Genomic DNA, 18,160 nt, shown 5'->3' with positions numbered 1-18,160 from the left:
TATTCCCACCCCTTGAAGTATTACATGTTTTGTCACATTACAATCGCAAATGTCAAAATCTTTATCTGGATTTCATGTTACAGGTCCACATAAAACAGTGCATACATTTGAAGTGAAAGGAAAATAATACAAGGTTTAGGAAATTTTTAACAAATTAAACAATGGACCCTTTACTCCAATACTTCTAAAAAAAAAAAAAAACAATCAAATGGAACCAACGTTCCTCACATCAAATCCACTTGAGTGTCATTTCATTTCAGAGAAAATTGTGGAGAAGTTGAACACTGGGTTAAGTTATAAAACACTACTCAAAGCTCTGAGCATCTCAAAGGGCATTAGCCAAAAATAACACAAATGTATACCTGACAGTCTACCTAACCTGCATCTGGGCAAGAAGAGCTCTGGCCAGAGAAAAAGTTAAGAGGCCCATGTAACTCTGGAGGAGCGCACAATAATAACCCAATCTTTCAAACTCCATTGTCGAACATGGTGGTGGTCGTATCATGCCATGGGAATGCTCTCTAACTGGTAAAAATGGATTTTGTCACAGTTGAGCCTCTCACAGAGAAATACTCAAAGAGAACCTTTTAGAGCCTACAGAGTTTCAACTTCGGTCTTCCATGGATAAAAATGTGAAAATCACATATTCGGTTCCTTTCACTTGACAGCACTTCTTAGTATTGGTCTGTCTTAAACAAAATTCCGACGAAATACAATGATGTTATGATGTTAAAATGTGAAAAAGTTTAATGCGTCAGCTGCTAGTCCTGTGACCAAGCACCCTTTCCGATTCCCCCCTTCCGATTTCTATCGAGGACACTGAGAAGTGAGCCTCCACTCAGAAGAAAACATCTGCCAATGTACTGTTGGCCTAATGAGCCATTAAGAAACATGCCCTTGCCAACAAAAAATGCAATTAGCACATTCTATTATAAGCCCTTAATTATGGTAATACGGTAATCTTAAACAAATCCACGGCATGCTGATTACTGAAGCTCGGCAGTTCAGTCTGTCTGTCCAAGGATCAGCAGGTACCAGCCGGGTCAGTCACTGGGACAATTTCAGAGAAAATGTTGAATATGCATTTGCAGGAGACAATTAACACTGGGATGTTAATTTGGGTTAAGATATTAGCATTTGGATGAGCTGAATGACAAGTTTAATGAGGATGCTTATGCTCTAGTAAATCATCTTCTGCACAAATCTATTTACCCCTCTGTTAATCACATCCAAATGTTTGAGACTTCTTTAATAAAATGTGATTCGAGTCAAAGGCTCTTGTCCAATTATCCCTCTTTGACCTCCCATCCAACCACTGGGCTTCACACACATGGAAACAGAAAACCAGAGGACTCCAGAACAAAAGAGGCTCCTTATAAAAACAACCTGCAGCAGCCTAGTTAAGCTGTAGTGCCTGGGGGGGGGGTGAGTGTGATAGCTAAGGCACCCGTCTATCTCGCTCCCTTTCACACACATGCACATAAGAACTACATGGCCTGACCCCAACCCTGCAGGTTGTTTCAATAACCCCATTACTGAAGCCAGCTGCTACTGCTGCAGCCTGCACTGCACTAAAACCCACAATTGGATTCAGGAATTTGTGGTTCTCTTCTTTTTTTTTTTTCTTTTCCTTTTCAGGATTGTCTGCCCCCCTTCTATCATCTTCAAAAAGACAAATCTGCTCAGCCAGAGCTACCCCATCCGTATCTCCCCACGGTATGCTTCTATGGTTACAGCCAGTAAAGTGGGTGACTGCTGGACTAAGTGTTATTTTTAAATTGACAGAGAAACATCCTACTTGGACAGAGACAAAGCCTGTTTCTCATTCCAATTCTTCTTCTCCCTCCTATCTTTTTTTTTTTTTTTAAAGCATTTGCACCAACAGCCAGTCTGCCAATTTTTTTTTGTCAGACTTGTGGTTGGTGTGGGGATCTGAGCAAGGTGAGCCAGAGCAATTACAGAAGTTTCTGGTGAAATGTATGGTGATGGGATAGCACCACCCTCCAGCGCCTCACTTTGGTGAGGACAGGAGAAACTCTTCCTTCAAACTCTACACTAATTTTCAGTGGCCATACGAGAAACTTCAGCGTATGTTTGGAATGAGTAGTGTACCATTTAAAAAAAAACAAAAAACAAAAAAAAAAAACCACAAGAGGGAGAAAGCCTGAGAGTGGGATTGTGGTTGGATATGAGGAGAGCCTGATGAATTTCCCTTCCCAGCAGGGTACTGTATGAGAAGATTGGCAGTGCGGGCAGGGGCCTTGCGGCTCATTTCTCCGTGCTAACTGCTACCGCTGCACTAGAGCTTAGAATCCCACAGCAGAACCCTATCGATTGCTCCTGTGGCGGCAGCAGGAATTGGATAAAAGGATCCTGCCGGCATCCGGCCGGCGCCTGCCCTAGCAGGGAGAGCTAATGGCTGAATCCAGGCCCTGGTCACAGCGCGCAGGGAGGGGGGCAGGGGCTGGCAGAATCATAGTCATTACCACAGCGGCACATGCCCTCTCTTCACTCACGCGCCTGCGATTCTCTACTCCTCAGGCCTTCCTGACCAGGGTCACTAATCAATGCCCGTACTTTGGAGTCACACCTCCTGATCACAGCTTAACACAGAAGTGGAGGCTACACAACACACGGCTCTGGGCAGGCATGACTGTGGAGCCATTTCACCGCATCTAATGTATAAAGAAGCTTTACACAAGTGTCTTTATGCACTCAGGTATGTAAAACCTTTAAAGAAGATGATAGTCCACATTTCTACAGGGTGTTAGATGAGCTAACAAGATTTTATTTTTACCTTTTTGGTGAGACAGTCATCAGAATCAGATGGCATCCGCGTGGATACATGGAATATGACTTCTACAGTGGAGGTAGCGTAATAGGGAGCTGTTAGACCTGTGCTGCCATTCCTTTGGAGTCCTCCCATAAAACCGCAGTGTGTGGCCAGGTCCACCTGAGGAATACAGCTGAGTGTATCATTTACTGTAGTCTGGAGATGTTCATTTAGGTTCAGCAGAGATGTAGTGAGAAAGGGCTGGTGAGGAGAATCAGATGGTTTTCAGTTTGATCAGCACTGATTGGAAACTTAAATATCTGATCTTTCTCCAACCAGCAAACGCGCCATTCTGACTGCTGCCGGTTGAAGCTGACAGCAACTCTCTTCAGGTGACTGGAGTCAAAAGGCATAAAGTTAAACTGAAATGTATCTATACAGTTATTTTTTTTTAACCCAAAAAAAACATTTTCTGTGGTGAAATTTTAATGTTAACGTCAGGTCTTTAAGGTTTCTAAGTAACTCAAGAAAGTTTTAAAGGACAATAAAAACGTTACACTTCTCGTGAAAATGGGTCGGTTCAGAAACGTTGTGCAAACTCACGGATGCACACTTCCTCCTACCAACAGGTAGGAACCGTCCAACTACAGATCACGTCTCTGTATAAACGTGTTGAGCAAGACATTAACCAACATGGTAATTTTCATCAAACATTTTTCAGAGCACCTTCAATAGTGTGCTTCTTCATTTCATTACCTGAGATTACGACCCACGATTAAACCATTAATTAAAGCCCCCAGCTAGGAGAACATTTGAAGTCACATACCCAAGGCAGTCGTTTTCTGCTACGAGACAATTTAAGAATAATGCTGTTAATTTGAGCTCACTGCCTTTAATCACCTTGTGCAGTCGGCAGAGAGCTGTACTTGTTTTTATTATATTATCAGTTTGTTTTTTTTTCATTTTCTATGTTTCCTGCATACAGCATTGACCGGCAAATTGGGAAATATCTGACATGAACTGCTCTTTTTAGATTTACCACAATGACAAGAAAATGCCTACATAAATAAAAAGGTACTGCAAAGTTCACTTCTTATGAAGAAAGCATTCAGGAACCCATTTTGGGAATCTGCCTAAAGTTGCTTTGTTTAATTCCCTGCGGTTTCCCTTTGCTGTTCGACATACAACATCCTCTTTTAAAAATTCTGCCAGATCTAATTGCTAATAGCAGATACTAAGCTCCATAATCATTTCAAAGTTGTTTAAAGTATTATTAAAACCCAGTATTACAGTGAATGCTCTCTCTAATACATGGTGTTAAGTCGCCTCTTAATAACCACTCATGTCAGGAAGGCTTCAGAAAAATCCTTTTCACCGTTACATTTTAGGAAAAAACAAAGCTTCAAGCAAATTGGAGCATAGACAATTCACTGTAAAAAAAATAAAGTAAAAAAAAGAGCTGTAGGTGTTCCCACCTCCCATCCCAGTCCAGATACAAAGTCTTCATAGGCCTGACTGCCTGCGTAGTTCGACAAGATGGAGCACTTGTCTTCCTGGCCTTCTCTGATGTAGAACACAGCAATTTTGTGCGTCTCTCGGCTACAGAACAGCATAAAAAGTAGAGAAAATTAGAGGTCAGAAAATATCCCGTAGTCAAATTGATAAACTAAGCAAAACTCAAAAAGAAAAAATAAAGAACATTTGCCAAATTTCTACAAAATTTCTCCTCTTTTCACTTGATTTTTGAAAGAACTGCAGCAAACTCTGCCCGTCCATTTCCCCTGTTGCCATGGCAGTGCATTGCTCTACGCTAGGTTTTGGGGCACTTTGCATGCTTGTGCACAAACTGTTATTGTCCTAACAATCTGGTACATCGGCGAAAATAAGCTTCAATTCTGTGGATTTTCTTCAATACACTCTTGTCATCGGTAGTGTGGGAAGTTTGTATTGATTGGGAGAAGAGGTACAAGAGAGATGGTAAGGGATTTTCAGAGTTGTGGTTAGTTGGGGCTTGCATGAGGAAAATAATGGTGTTACAAACAGGGGGGCAATATATTGCTGCTTTCACTCAGGCTAAAACAAGTATGGCAGAAAGCTGCAGCGGTAGTTTGAAGATAGAAAAAAAAGGCACTAAATTACAGACAATTGTTTTCTCTGGTATCTCAAGCAAAACCTAGCGTAATTTAATCTAATTTCTGCTGTAGACAGCGAATAAAAAACAACTTACCACTGCCTGGAGTCCAAGTTCTTCAGCTCTCTTAGAAGTTTAGAGTTTTTCTTCAGCAAGTGGAAGCTTTTTCTTTTTGAAAATAATTAAAAAAAAAAAGATTCAGGTGAGTTTTTTTTAATACAGAGAAAAATCACAATTCATCTATCTATCAAGTTACCAACAACCAACAGGCACTGACTGTATGCAAATAGCTTTCAGGAGAAAGTTCAGGTGCTGATTTAGTTATCAAACCAAAAAAAAAGAAAAAAAAAAAGAAAAGAAAAAGGCACAGGTGCAAAATACAATCTCCTATTTGCTGTGTGCCTGTTGCACCATCACTATTAAGAGGTGTAAGCTTTTAATTTACGGGGCAGCACTAGAAAGATGTGGCTTTGTAGACGCTGATGAAAACAGCTGGGCACCTTTACCCTGTGGAGAGGAGATTAAGACCCAGCAGACTCCAATATGGCTTTAGTTTTACTCTCTCTTTAACTAACAAGCCAACAGCTGAGTTACTACAGCTGTGCTTCACAAGTGAATCCTTTGGAAACATCTTTACAAAAACATAACTATAACATCATTCAGTGTGTAAAAGAGGGGTGCATAAGTAGGAGAAGAAGCCATTAAAACAACTGAAGCAAACATATTCTCACTGAGAAACCCTGAGGGACGATGTGCAAACATAACTTCAGCACCCGACAGCGCCTCAGCCAGCATAATTTTAAATAAAGTTTAGGACATTAGTTCTAAAAACTCCCAATTATCCTAATCCTAATCAAACTGTCCTTACAGAAAAACAGTTTATCTGATTAATTGATCTCTGTCTGATTCATTGGCACATCTCTACATATAACTGTAGCCCGTTTCATTTGATAATACCTGCGATCCCATGAGTTCATGCCCAGATCATTAAGAAGCAGTCTGCAGAAATAGAAAGGAGCTTTTGGTTCCTGGTGGGAGGGTTCCCTCTGGCAGGCAGCCCGAAAGCTCACATCGGCATCCCACTTCCTGACTTGCTCCTCCTCCTGCTGAGTCTGACGGAGAATGGCCTCCAGTATAGTGTTCTCTTGTTCCAGGTTCATGCCATGAGGTGACGGGGCTGGCTGATTGAGCTGGAGCCGTGGCTGAGGGAGGCATTCTGGGCTGCTGTGGCTAAGGTCCTCCAAAAGCTTATCCAGCACATCGACCTCGTCCTCTTCGCAGAAGTTAGAGAGGGAGTCTGAGACGGAGCAGTGAGTTTTGTAATGTCCTTTCAGCAGAGAGGTTGGCTGGTTTCTGCCGTGTGTATTGGAGGTTTTTGAAAGAGGCGGGTCAGCTGGATGGAAAGCACCCACATCAGGGTCCTCCTGCGCAGTGCAGTACAGAATCGTTCCATCCCAAGAGTACTTTCCTGAAATGTCTCGGACGATGATGCGAACTTGGGAGGAAGGGTGCGGGGGTTGACCTGCGGTGGGCGCCTCGGCTGGGATCTGAAGGTAGGACACCAGCGTGCTGTCGTTGAAGACGAACAGCTGCAGGTTGGGGCTTTTAAAGACCTCAGAGGACAGCTCGGACGACTCCACATACGGATTGTCGTGGTTTTCGCTCACAAGGCTGTGAAGGAGAGCCGGGCCACCGCTGAGGGGATGGTGGCCAAGATGGTTCACCAGATGAGTCATGACCATCCGCGCCGTCAAAGGGATGAGCTCCATGTTTCGACGGCGCTTCTCTGACAGGACAAAAAAAAAAAAAACAAAACAAAACAAAACAAAAAAGGATTAAAATACTGAGATATTAGCTGAAGGAAAAACACATTAGAGAACTCTAATCGAACACTGGCTGCTTCATAACGTATCATATTCAATGCAGAATTGAAAAAGCGCAACATTTGTGTGCAGACATGCCATCATCTCTATTAGCTCCTTTTACACAAAGCCAAATCTCATTTATGATCACTAAAAGGTGGTGTTTTATTTATTTCTCACAATAGCTTGGCCAGCACACCTCTAAGTAGGTAGAATCTAATCATAAGAGACAAGTCTGTAAAGCCCATTGAGTCTTCCTACAATAGATGAGCATTGAGACCAGCCAGGTGCTAATGAGAACGAGCATCTTTACAGGCCGCTGAATAGAACTCTGCTCTGTGGATTGCATTTATGTAAATACGCAGGGTTTTTTGCTCCCCAAGTGAAAGGCATGCAGCGCTTTATTCTGCAGTGATGTGGGGGAAAAAACAAGAAGATGTACTTTTGCATTGTGACAGTGCTATCAATACCATCATCCCTCATCAAAGTGGAGAAAGCTCTTTAGAGAGCAGGCCAAGCTGCATTAGAGATGTGCTGGCCCTTTGATGTGACTTGATCAATATGAGGTGAGGGCATGAATATAACTAGGCCGGCCGGCACTCTTTGGTTTGCCCTTTTGATAGTGTTTTGTTATTTCTACCAAGACTCTGTGCTGCAGTGCACCAAAACGCAGACGTGTGGCGAAATTTTACAGACAAAAGCTTTTTATTTCTAGGATATTTATTTTACATTGTTTCAGTTCACATTGGCACTCTGTATCTGGGCTTTGATGACTTTTAGAAGTTGAGGACACGAGGTAGGGAGAGAACTACGTTGGCTAATGGAATCACAAGGTCATAAAAAGGGAAAAAAAAAAGAGAAAAAAAAAATCAACAATTTTATCTAAACCCCATAATGGGTCTTCTCTTTACGGCTCGGCACTAATGCAAAAATTCCATTCCCTCTGATGGCTGATTTTCTTTTCATACTTTTAATAAGATATTGACATCTAATGGAGAGGCTCCAAATGGATGGACTACTTAGAGTTTGCTTTTACCTGTAACCATTTTTGGTTCTTTTTTTTTTTCCCAAGGGAAATGTTGTAGTAGAGAGGGCAGGCATCGTCCTAATTTGCTACAGACAGGAACGACTAAATGCCGGTTTTCTCTCTCCCATGCTTCTGTTTTTACATACCAACACATGCCTTTGCACTAACTAACATTTACCGTTTGCGAATTAATGTAAACATGACCAGAGTTTTCTCCAATTCTATGGAGGATAAAGTATTGCTGAGCCGTTCCTTCCCCCCTCTTCTTTCATGTCAAAAACATGGACAACCATGGTCCCATCACCTCTCATTAATTGGAGCCCATTTTAAAGATATGCTTTGCAGACTAAGAGCAAGGAATAATCATTTTTTATCAATTTATGACTTAAATTTAAACTTAGATGTATTAAAAAAATGCATACTTGGCCTGATGACTTTTGTAATTGTAGGAACAATTACTTTTATGTTGCATTATATTGAACTTAATGTTTCATTCCACAGATTGTGCTCGTCATTGTCAAAGCTTTTTTTGAAATGGAGTCTGGGGAAGACTGAATGGGATCAAATCCTTTCCACAGAGCACCATGCCTGCATAATGAGGCTTGTAGTTTTGCTACAGCACAATATCCACTAGAAACAAGGCAGAAGTACAAATGATGAAGCAAACGATTACCGCCCTTTCTCAAATACAAAAAGAAACACATCCATTGTCTATACGCTCTTGTCCTGTGCAGAGTCGCAGGGGAGCTGGTGCCTGTCGAACATTGTGTGATAGGCAGGATGCACCCTGGAGAAGTCGCAAGTCCATCACAAAGACACAGAGGACAAACAATCATGTGCACACAGACACACACTTACACCTATAATTTAGAGACCAATTATCCCAACAGTCATGTTTTTGAACTATGGGAAGAAGCCAGAGCATCCAGACAGAACTCCACCATGCACAGGAAGAACATGCAAACTTGAACACAAAACTTTCTTGCTGTAAGGTTGCAGGCTAACTACTCAAGCAGACAGGCTATCCAATTAACCAGCTAATATTAGCTAGTAATACAATGAAAGTTTACCGTGCTGTATTCAGCTAATTTCAACATTTATTTTAATTACTCCATGAACTGAAATACATTAAAAAATAAATAAATAAATTGGCCAATATGGACAAAAAAACCTAAAAATCAACTTTGTATTAAGTGATCATTATTTCAACACAGTTTCAAATCAACAATCTAGTGTGAAATGGCTTTTGTTTTAAGAAAAACTAGAAGAGAAATAAAGTATTAATATCTAATGAGTTTTATATAAAAGAAATGTCAAATCAACAATTGTGGGACATTATGGATTAAAATAACATTAAGAAAATTACACTTTCTCAACTAGCAACATAGTGATGTACAAAACCCATTTGCAATATGTACAATAAACAACAGATAACATAATTTACACTACTAATTGCAATCACTTCTCCATCTTGTAAAATGTGTAACTAAAAGTGGCCCCAAATACTTCTTGACAGGCCTCATATATCATCTATAGGTACTTAAGCTGAAAGCTTACTTTTATCATTATTGTCATCTTTTATTCTTTGATCAAGTTATTTCAGTAGAAGTATGAAAAGTTATTGCTCTTCCGTTTTAAATAAAACCCATTTAATCATTTTGTGCAGTTCTGTTTTGTACTTTTGTGTTAATGCTCTGAAACTGTAGGATGTTTACTCAATGTTACTGTGGGAAACATCACACTGGTCCATATTGTTGCGCCCTTACCCTCAGCTACTGTCAACAGGTTGCCAAAGTCTGCTGTGGTCATTTGGGAGGGTGGAGGCTCGAAGCTCTTCACCTGACCCAACATCAGGTCGTATTCGTTGGATAAGTCCGACAGACTGAGCAGGTAGTGGCTCTGCTGGGTGTGCAGGTTGGAGCCGGACACACAGCAGTGAAGCACCTAATTGATGGAAGAGAGAGAAGGAAAAAATAAAAAAAGCAGGTTGATCATGTCCAGACGAAGTGTGCTTGTGTTGTTTTTCTGTGACGTGAGAGCACGCTGCACTTTGAAGACTTAAACTCAACACTAATGCGTAAAGATAAGATCTCTTTGTGCCTGGCACGACATTGCGCAGAGATGCTCCTGCAGACCTGTTTGAGACGGACAAGATCCTGGAGCGTGCAAAGGGGGTAATATACGGTCTATTTACATCATAAGGCGAGGCCGAGTTGAGGAGTGGGGGAGGGGGGAGTGAAGAAAAGAGGGTCTTTATTGCCACTAATCCATTTCTCCTCTGATGTGTGAGTGTATCGATCTACATAACAGATGGCAGAGCATCCGTTGGCAACACTAGATAAGGCGCACTGGGGCAGTTGATTACAGCCATTGGACAGGTTTACACTGTTTGATTTAATTAAGACATTATCCCTGCGCTCTGCTCTCACCACAAACATACACACACAAACACCTGTATAGAGCAAAATTTGCTGATAGGTAGATAAAAAATTATCAGACAGTGCAAAACGTATGCTAAATGTATGTAGATGAGGGCGCCTCTTATTCAGACTGGAGCAACTTGAGTAAAGCCATGCAAAAAAAAAAAAAAAAAAAAAAAAAAAAGCTAATCCCATTCAGTACACTTGGCTGAGAGACGCTTGGAGAGGCAGTCTGGCCCTGCCATGTGAAACAGTATTGTGTAGGGCAATGTAGACAGTATGTGGATGCTTCTACCAAGCTGAGTGCATGGGGGAGGGATTGGCGGCTTGATGCTGAAAAGACCTGAACCAAACAGCTGCTACACCAAAGCCCCAAAGAGCTTCCTCAGTGGAGAGGTAAAAAAAAAAAAAAAAAAGAGGGAGGGGGGCACGGCTGTGCCTGACAAGTAAGTGAGTGCACCTCACATAGCAACAGTTCCTGGAAGGTAACACAGAATAAACAAGCATAGCTCAGTTAGAGGGGCGCATATTGCGCAGAGATGCGAGTACACTGTGTACATAAAGATACATCAAATAACAAGGGGGCAGATGTATGTAAACAAAAATGCAGATATGATATTCTTGCCGTCTTCCTCCTTATGCACACACATACACACACACGCAGACACACACACAGAGGGTGGTGCAGCTGGCTGCTGAGGCAGGGAGAGAGAGAGCAGATGGAGAAGCTTGAGCACAACTCCAATGAACCACCGAGGTCTGGAGCAATGTTGCATTTTAAAGCTGTGAGCATCCACCAAAATCAACTTCTTTTGCCCCTTTTTCTTCCCCCCCAGCAGTGTCTTTTTAAGCTGTGTTTTGAAAAATATATAAACTGGTAATTACAGGAGGCATAACACTATCTGTTACTGACACAAGCAAATAAGGGAAGAAAAGAAGTTGTTTCCTATTAGCGAGGTAATTCTCTGCTTGGTAAACAGAATAATTAGAAGCCAACGAGCCCATAGAAATGTAAAGAGATTTTGGTCCTGATATTGCACTAATATTGTCACACCTCAGATGGAAACCCAGAGGGACCGCGACTTTTGTGTGCCGATGGACGACCAATCATGCCTAATTGTATTTGCTTTCATAGCAGCTGCAGTCTCTCTCATATTAAGACATATTCCATTCAAATCTCCAGGACAAGCGTTTAGAGCCTGAGCTTATCAATTGGACAAAAGGTCCTGTTTGAATAATTGGACCATTTCTTATCAGGGGTGACATCCTTACAAAGATCTGCCGTTGACCGCATCTGCCCAGACAGGAGGGAATGAATAATACCTCATTCATTTGTGCCTAAAGCCTGGCCCTCATCCTCAGGGTCAGACCATAAATTAAAAAAAAAGTTAGAGGAATAAAAACGGATATGTAGATTAAATGTTGAATATTTTGCATGTTTTAAGCAATCAAATAAAGGTTAGAGTGGACTTGTTAAAGGTTTTCTGCATATGACAAATACCAATCATTGGTGTCAGCTACGATGGATGCTTCTATATGGTTATTCCACCATAATGTTAAATGAGGCATGGTTATGAGGTCATGGTGGAGGTGAGTCTAATTAAAGCTACAATCCCATGTGGCATTGTGCTGGTGGAGGGAGTATAGTTAAGACTGCTGTCTCTGTGAATGAAGGTTATGAATCTTCCAGAACACGCTAAAAAAATATGTATATATATGTTTGTTTGTTTTGTTTATTTTTAAGTGGAAACTTTCGGATTTAAACGCTCACCCTGTAGATGTAGTCCAGGAGCGGGGCCTTGCTGGGTGAGTGGGGCTCCAAAGACGACTTGGTGATGGGTTCTAGCAGCAGACTCAGGGGAACAGCCATACACCAGTTCAGCAAGCAAAGTAGCAGCGAAACCATCATCTTAAAGTGACAAGATACATAATATTTTAGGTATATCTACAAGTGAATCTCGGTATATTAGAACATCAGGTTTTATTTTATTTTAATTTTTTCGGAATTCTTTTCAAAACAAAATGACAAAGTAATAAATGTAGTGTGTTTGTTATATTGAAAGCATAAATTCAGCTCTTTTGAAAACAAGAACGTTAGACAAACAAAGAAAAACAAATCAATCCAGAGGTGTCGGTTTTATGGTACAGGTTAAACTCTCTACATATATTTTTTTCTAGATTTTTCCATCCTAATCATGCAGAGCATTTTAGTACCAAGTATTGCCTGTGAATCCACTTGAATAGCAAGATCTTATTGCATGTAGTATCCACAAATGGCGAAAACAACAAATTGCTAAAATTGGTCTCTGATTTGGAGGGGCTCTCAAGTAATTTCTAACACTGTTTTTGATTCTACACCCACTTAGATGACCTTCATTTAATTTCAAAATATGGAACACTTGGAACTAATGTTTAGACTTAAAGCAGATTATTTACACCACAATTTGTACTTTGGAACCTTTGATAGTAAAAAATCCCAAAAAACAGAACTACATTTCAGAGTCTTTGAGAACCATGGGCCAACCTGAAGTTAAAGCTGTCTAAAAGCCAAACTGATAGTATAATGTGTCCTTCTTTGCTTACTAAATAAATGCATTCAGACAGTGAAGCAAAATCAAAATAATGATGGGGGGAAAAAAATGTCAAGTTAGGACAGTGGTTGATTTCTAGACCTTTCCAGGGATAGATAAGATTGACCAATCACTGAACTCCAAAAATTAAGAAAACCTGGGATGATTCGTCATCTGGCTAACTTATCTGTGCACCACTATTTTCGTGACTTGTGAAGACTCAGTAGGAGTCAGGTGTCTCGCTGAAAAACAAGTCTATGTAATGTTGCTTCACAATCCTCACAAAGCATTGTGCATCCCTGTTGCTTGTGAACCTTTTTTGTAAATGGCATGTGCTTGTATAGCGCTTTACCAAGTCCAGAGGATTTTTTGTATCACATTTTTCCTACCACTAAACTTCCCTTTACTATATTTGGAAACAGCATTCTAAGCAGACAGTTTTCCACGAGTGTATAAGTTATAATGCAGCCTGTCTTTGCTGAGAATTCATTATTTTCCATGTTTCTTCATAATAATTAACATTTTTACATCAGTTGCATTTTTTTAAGTTGATTAGCAAAACAAATATTAAGATGTAACTATACAAGCATCAATGGTAACTGCATTACCACAAAGAAAAAAATGTGACAGGAAAGCCTTAGAGAGAGATGAAGGTACAGGAAAAAAAGGATAACAAATCACTTCAGTGGAAACATTCCTCTGCAAATGCACCATTCCGACATGATAGATCAAGGGCCTTTAGATCTATAGATGTACCTTTTTGTCTGCTTCCACTGTCGAGTGCTCTGCGCTTGGCAACAAAAAGGCTATTGTAGCCACAAAGATCTGTGTTGGGACAAAACAAGGTGAAAAATAATTGGATGACACATCTATTGTTATGCTCTCCTATTCATACGCAGAGCCGTACTTGTGCAGGAAAATAACTGTGAAATTGTTGAATTTGGAGTGTTTACATGCAAAAGTAAAAAAATGACTGATCCACCACTTCCTTTTAAAACAATAGAAATTTCCATCCATTACAGTATATGTGTATGTGTGATACCTCAATTATCTTCTTGGGAAGAGTTGGATCCAGTCTCTGGAGATGTTCCCAGTGAGAAATCAGCAGCTGAAACATGTCACAGGCGACTTGGGCCACTACTTTGTTCCCAAACTAAAGAAAGATGAGATGATATTAGGAACTTAAAAAGACAAATTGTCTTCCAACTGTAACAGAGAGTTCAGATAATGAGTAGTTAATTCAGCAAGCAGGAAAAAGTGAAGATGTTTATGCCCATCTCAGTAACAAGGTAAAAGGTAAAAATGTTGCATTGGTGACACCTTTTGAGAATCAGAATCAGCTTTACTCGTCATGCAATATTGCTTATTTTGCTTCAAAACTGGACGGCTGACTACTCAGGCTGAAGGATCTTCATTGTGTTCATCAAGAAGAAAGTGACTCTGTGGTAGCTGAAATTTGCAAATAGTGCTCAGTAGCATGACCTGAAAGTACACGTATAACAGTTTGTGTCCAGGATGTGTGGGGTCTGCAGAGGTATTAGCTGGCCTTTTCCTGATTCTACACCTGTCCAACTGCTGGATGAAGAAAAGGTAATCTCTGATGATCCCCAACAAAAAAAAACACACAAAAAAAAACACATTCTACTACATAACAAGTGTCATTTGATATGTATTGTTAGTATGGATGGGCTGAAAGTACATATTCATATGGTTAGCAAATATTTATTGCCATACAAGCAGATATTTGTGATGACACCAGTAAATATGCAACATGTTGTGCAGACCAAATCAAAAATTTGTTGACAGTGACAAAAACAGTTTAAACAATGTACAAAATATTAACCAAATAGTAGTAGGACTGTATGTTTTTGCTTGGATTCAGTTGTATAGTTTTGACCCTATTTGGATTGGATAAAATTCACGGTACGTTCAAAACTTTTGCATTAAGTTGGTTTAAATCCTATGTTTTGTCATTTTATCATAGAAATTAGTTATTCAACTAAATCACTAAAAACTAAACATTAATTTGCGATACAGGTCCAAATGAATGGACAATTTTATAAATCAATTCACCTCAATGTTTCAGCCTAACTGTGATTACTGCATGTAGGAAATGTGCTGTTGGAACAACAGTAAAGTGAAAGAAGTGAGCTGGTTGCTTTAAGTAAAGCAAGGCGCTTCCTCAGTGTCAGATCACGAACAGATTGATAATTTACAAGGAAGGAAAGCCCCGGGAGGAAACTGAGTGTGGTGCATCCAAAGCACCATCAGACAGACTAAATGTGACCACACTTTATCAGAAGATCAATACAGAAATCCTTAGACTGAGAGATAAAGACAACCTCATCACAGACAAAAAGACTACCTGGGAGTTTAATCATCAAAAGTCGTGACAAGAGAACATTTTACTCATCTATGTCTCAGAGGATGAATAGTGAGGTTTCTAAACCACTTTAAGGCTAGGGAACATGGACAGATGCTAACAATTGTTCATTTTAAAAGTCAGTAGATAAGTTATTAATGTTTTCTTTTTCCTGTGTGTGTGCTTCCGATCAGCTCAACAATCTGAACAAAAACCGCAGTGAGCTACTTTGCCATGTAAAGGAAGACTGGAGAGTGCTGAAATTTTCCCCTTTTTATCTGTGACGCGCGTTTCTATGCAAAACGATTATAGACAGACCAGTATACTTTGAAGCTTTTAAGTCTTTCAAACTTCCCAAAAAGTTAGCCCTCTGTGATGATCGCTGTGAAGTTCATTTTCTGCTACTTGCTACAGCAGGTCTCACTCAAAAACCTGAATCTTACAGAAGCAGGAAGCCAAGGCTTATTGAAGATGGTGAATTAAAGTTTTGGCGAAAGTCGCACTTTCTGGGGCAAAATTCTCCGTAATTCTCCTTAAATTTAGTTTTTTCACTTACTGCGCAGATTATCAGCATAATTTCATTTCACTTCACCACCCTGCCTCATTTTCTCCAGACTCATCGGAGGAAAGAATTGAGCTGTTGACAATTTTCCTTCAAATGTGGATTTCTTCAGTGATTTGAAATTCTTTGTGGAGAAATAGAATTTCCCATTTCTTCCAGCTGAATGCCTCTCAACATGTAACAAGGGCAGACAATGTGGGGAGTACAGAAATGGCCAAACACAAAAAGGGGCCCTGAGAGTTCAGCACCTGCTTTTAGAAAAGAGACTCTCAGTGCCACTCTTCCCCCTAGATCCCCCACCCAGCCTATACCCTCTATTTTGGGGCTGGTTGAGTCTGTGTGTCAAGTTGTACAGGGGAGTGATTACTGCTCCATTAGAGAAGGGGTGGGGTGGGGGAGGCAGGGGGTGCTTGAGCAGGAAGCTGGGAGATGTAGCTGCTTAAATTGGCCCACATCTACCGAGAGCGAGCAGCCTGGAAATTACGCCACCGCCCAAAATCCTTTTCCATGAGGGGGAAAAAGGGGCAGCCTCCTCTGGTTCTCTGCATCTCTTCACTCAGCGAGAAAAGAGGGTTCTTCTAAAATATACCTGTGAGTCACATCACATCATGGACATGTTTTATTCCAACACTTTTTTCCTCGGTCTTTCACTATGTCCAAATTGTTCCACAGTCCTTTAACGCAATCAACTCTCATTTTTTGCTAAAGCCCGAGCCCCAATAGGGATTGTAAAATAACAACAGCTATTATGTTCCTATTTATTTAAGACACAATAATTATCTTGATTTTGTTATTTTTCCCCCCGTAGAAATATGATGCATTAAATTGCAAATGATGAAAGTAATTTAAAAAAGTGAAGCTTTCTGCTTCACAATTTGTGAACATAACTTATTTCTAAAGCTACAAACCTTTAGTGTTACTCCCAGAACATTGATGGCATCTTTAACCTGGTGGTGAATGTTGTTTTGCGTGAGCTCTTCACACACCCACAGGCCCAGGCTGCACACAGCAATGCACCTGAATGGCATAATCAGAACACGACACATGCAAATTAAGAAGAAGCAATGTTATTATTATTATTATTTTTTTTTTTGTTTTACAAATCTATAAAAGTATTTCTGCAGTTAGAAAATATTTCTCTTTCCAGTATAAACACATAAACAAAATGAAAAAATGTATTTGATTGTCATTAGTTGCAGTACTATTAGTAGAAATAAATGCTTCAAGTCACTCTGTGAGTAATGAATCTATCTTAATCTATATTTTATGATGTTATGTTTTACTCTTTAAACTGAATGAGAAAAATATATACATGTTTCTATGACATTCTGAATTATTGAGATGAACCAAGAAAGATATGTAGAAAATAATGACTATTTATTAAACTAAAACAAAAACTACCAGTAGTTCTTTAGAGTAAAATATTGAGACCAGCACAGATGATCATTACCTTGCTCCTTCAAAATATTCTTTTGTGGCTGCATCCAGAAGAATTTTAACCAGATAATTCTGAGCAGAAAACAAAAAAGAATAATTTCACAATTAATTCTCAAATAATCATTTCAAAGGCACTTTACTTGATTAATCTACAGCATTAAACCACAAATCAGCCTTTTAAGAGATAACCTGCATGAATTGCAAACTTTATGCTTCTGTGCAAAATGTGAAATTTTTGTGGAATAGTGAACATTGATCTGTAGCGTTCTTCAGCTTTGTGCGCGTTTGTTTCATTTGCATTGTGGACACTGAGTGGAATGGGTCTCATCTCTGCTCTGACAGCAGTCGGTTCGCTGAAGGATGACTGTGAGAGATTCACTGCAGTACTTAGGATACGGGAAGGGTTCAGGGCAGCACTCGCTCCTCACTCAGTCAGGACAGTTACTGCGATTGGGGTTTTCTATGTCGCCAAAGTCTTTAATACCAGAAAAATGTAACTAGTAGCTTTTTTGAAAAGAAGTCGCTGGATGTGTCTGAAAAGTCACCAACTATAGAGACAAAGGCCCTAAGTTGGCAACAGTGTTTTCCCTCCTCCTGAGTAAACCCCCCTCTGCCCATTCCCCACACTCGCCCCTCAGTGTCCCTTGGCACTGCCCACAGGTTGCATTTTTCAAAAAATGTCTGGGGACAAGGCTATGCTTTCACAGTGGGTTGTTACACTGCAAAACTTGTAGCCCTACTGACTTAAAATCAGCAGCTTAGAACTTTACAAAGGTTGGGAATTGGTCCCAACGTCTAAGAATGAGGCATCTGTACAACATTTGTAAGCTAACATGGTGATATTAGGAAAGGCATTAGCAGGAATCCCTATACAAATGAAGTCATTTGTGAAGATAAACTGCATACCTTTATAAACTCTACAAAAAAGGAGGAATGTTTAACATTTTCCAAGAGAGACCTTATATTGATGAATAGATGCAGCATCAAAGCTGCTGTCTTGTTGATGATGACAGAAC

General features: G+C 40.1%; 1 protein-coding gene across 9 annotated transcripts in view; it reads right to left on the bottom strand.

The window, feature by feature from the left end:
- Nucleotides 1-18,160, bottom strand: part of ralgapa2 (Ral GTPase activating protein catalytic subunit alpha 2) — a 103,999-nt gene that overhangs the window by 33,548 nt on the left and 52,291 nt on the right. For all 9 annotated transcript variants that reach the window (XM_016661648.1, XM_016661652.1, XM_016661645.1 and 6 more), the window contains 10 exons: nucleotides 17,158-17,216; nucleotides 16,616-16,724; nucleotides 13,826-13,936; nucleotides 13,540-13,608; nucleotides 11,985-12,122; nucleotides 9,560-9,737; nucleotides 5,862-6,690; nucleotides 5,001-5,072; nucleotides 4,249-4,372; nucleotides 2,798-2,953 (listed from right to left, as the gene is read on the bottom strand). In XM_016661648.1, coding sequence (XP_016517134.1) covers nucleotides 2,798-2,953; nucleotides 4,249-4,372; nucleotides 5,001-5,072; nucleotides 5,862-6,690; nucleotides 9,560-9,737; nucleotides 11,985-12,122; nucleotides 13,540-13,608; nucleotides 13,826-13,936; nucleotides 16,616-16,724; nucleotides 17,158-17,216 — 1,845 coding nt within the window. The remainder of the gene's footprint in view (nucleotides 1-2,797; nucleotides 2,954-4,248; nucleotides 4,373-5,000; nucleotides 5,073-5,861; nucleotides 6,691-9,559; nucleotides 9,738-11,984; nucleotides 12,123-13,539; nucleotides 13,609-13,825; nucleotides 13,937-16,615; nucleotides 16,725-17,157; nucleotides 17,217-18,160) is intronic.

The sequence above is a fragment of the Poecilia formosa genome, unplaced genomic scaffold (assembly GCF_000485575.1).
Source record: "Poecilia formosa unplaced genomic scaffold, Poecilia_formosa-5.1.2 Scaffold8, whole genome shotgun sequence".
Taxonomy (NCBI): Eukaryota; Metazoa; Chordata; class Actinopteri; order Cyprinodontiformes; family Poeciliidae; genus Poecilia; species Poecilia formosa.
This window is presented reverse-complemented; position numbering and strand designations above follow the sequence as displayed.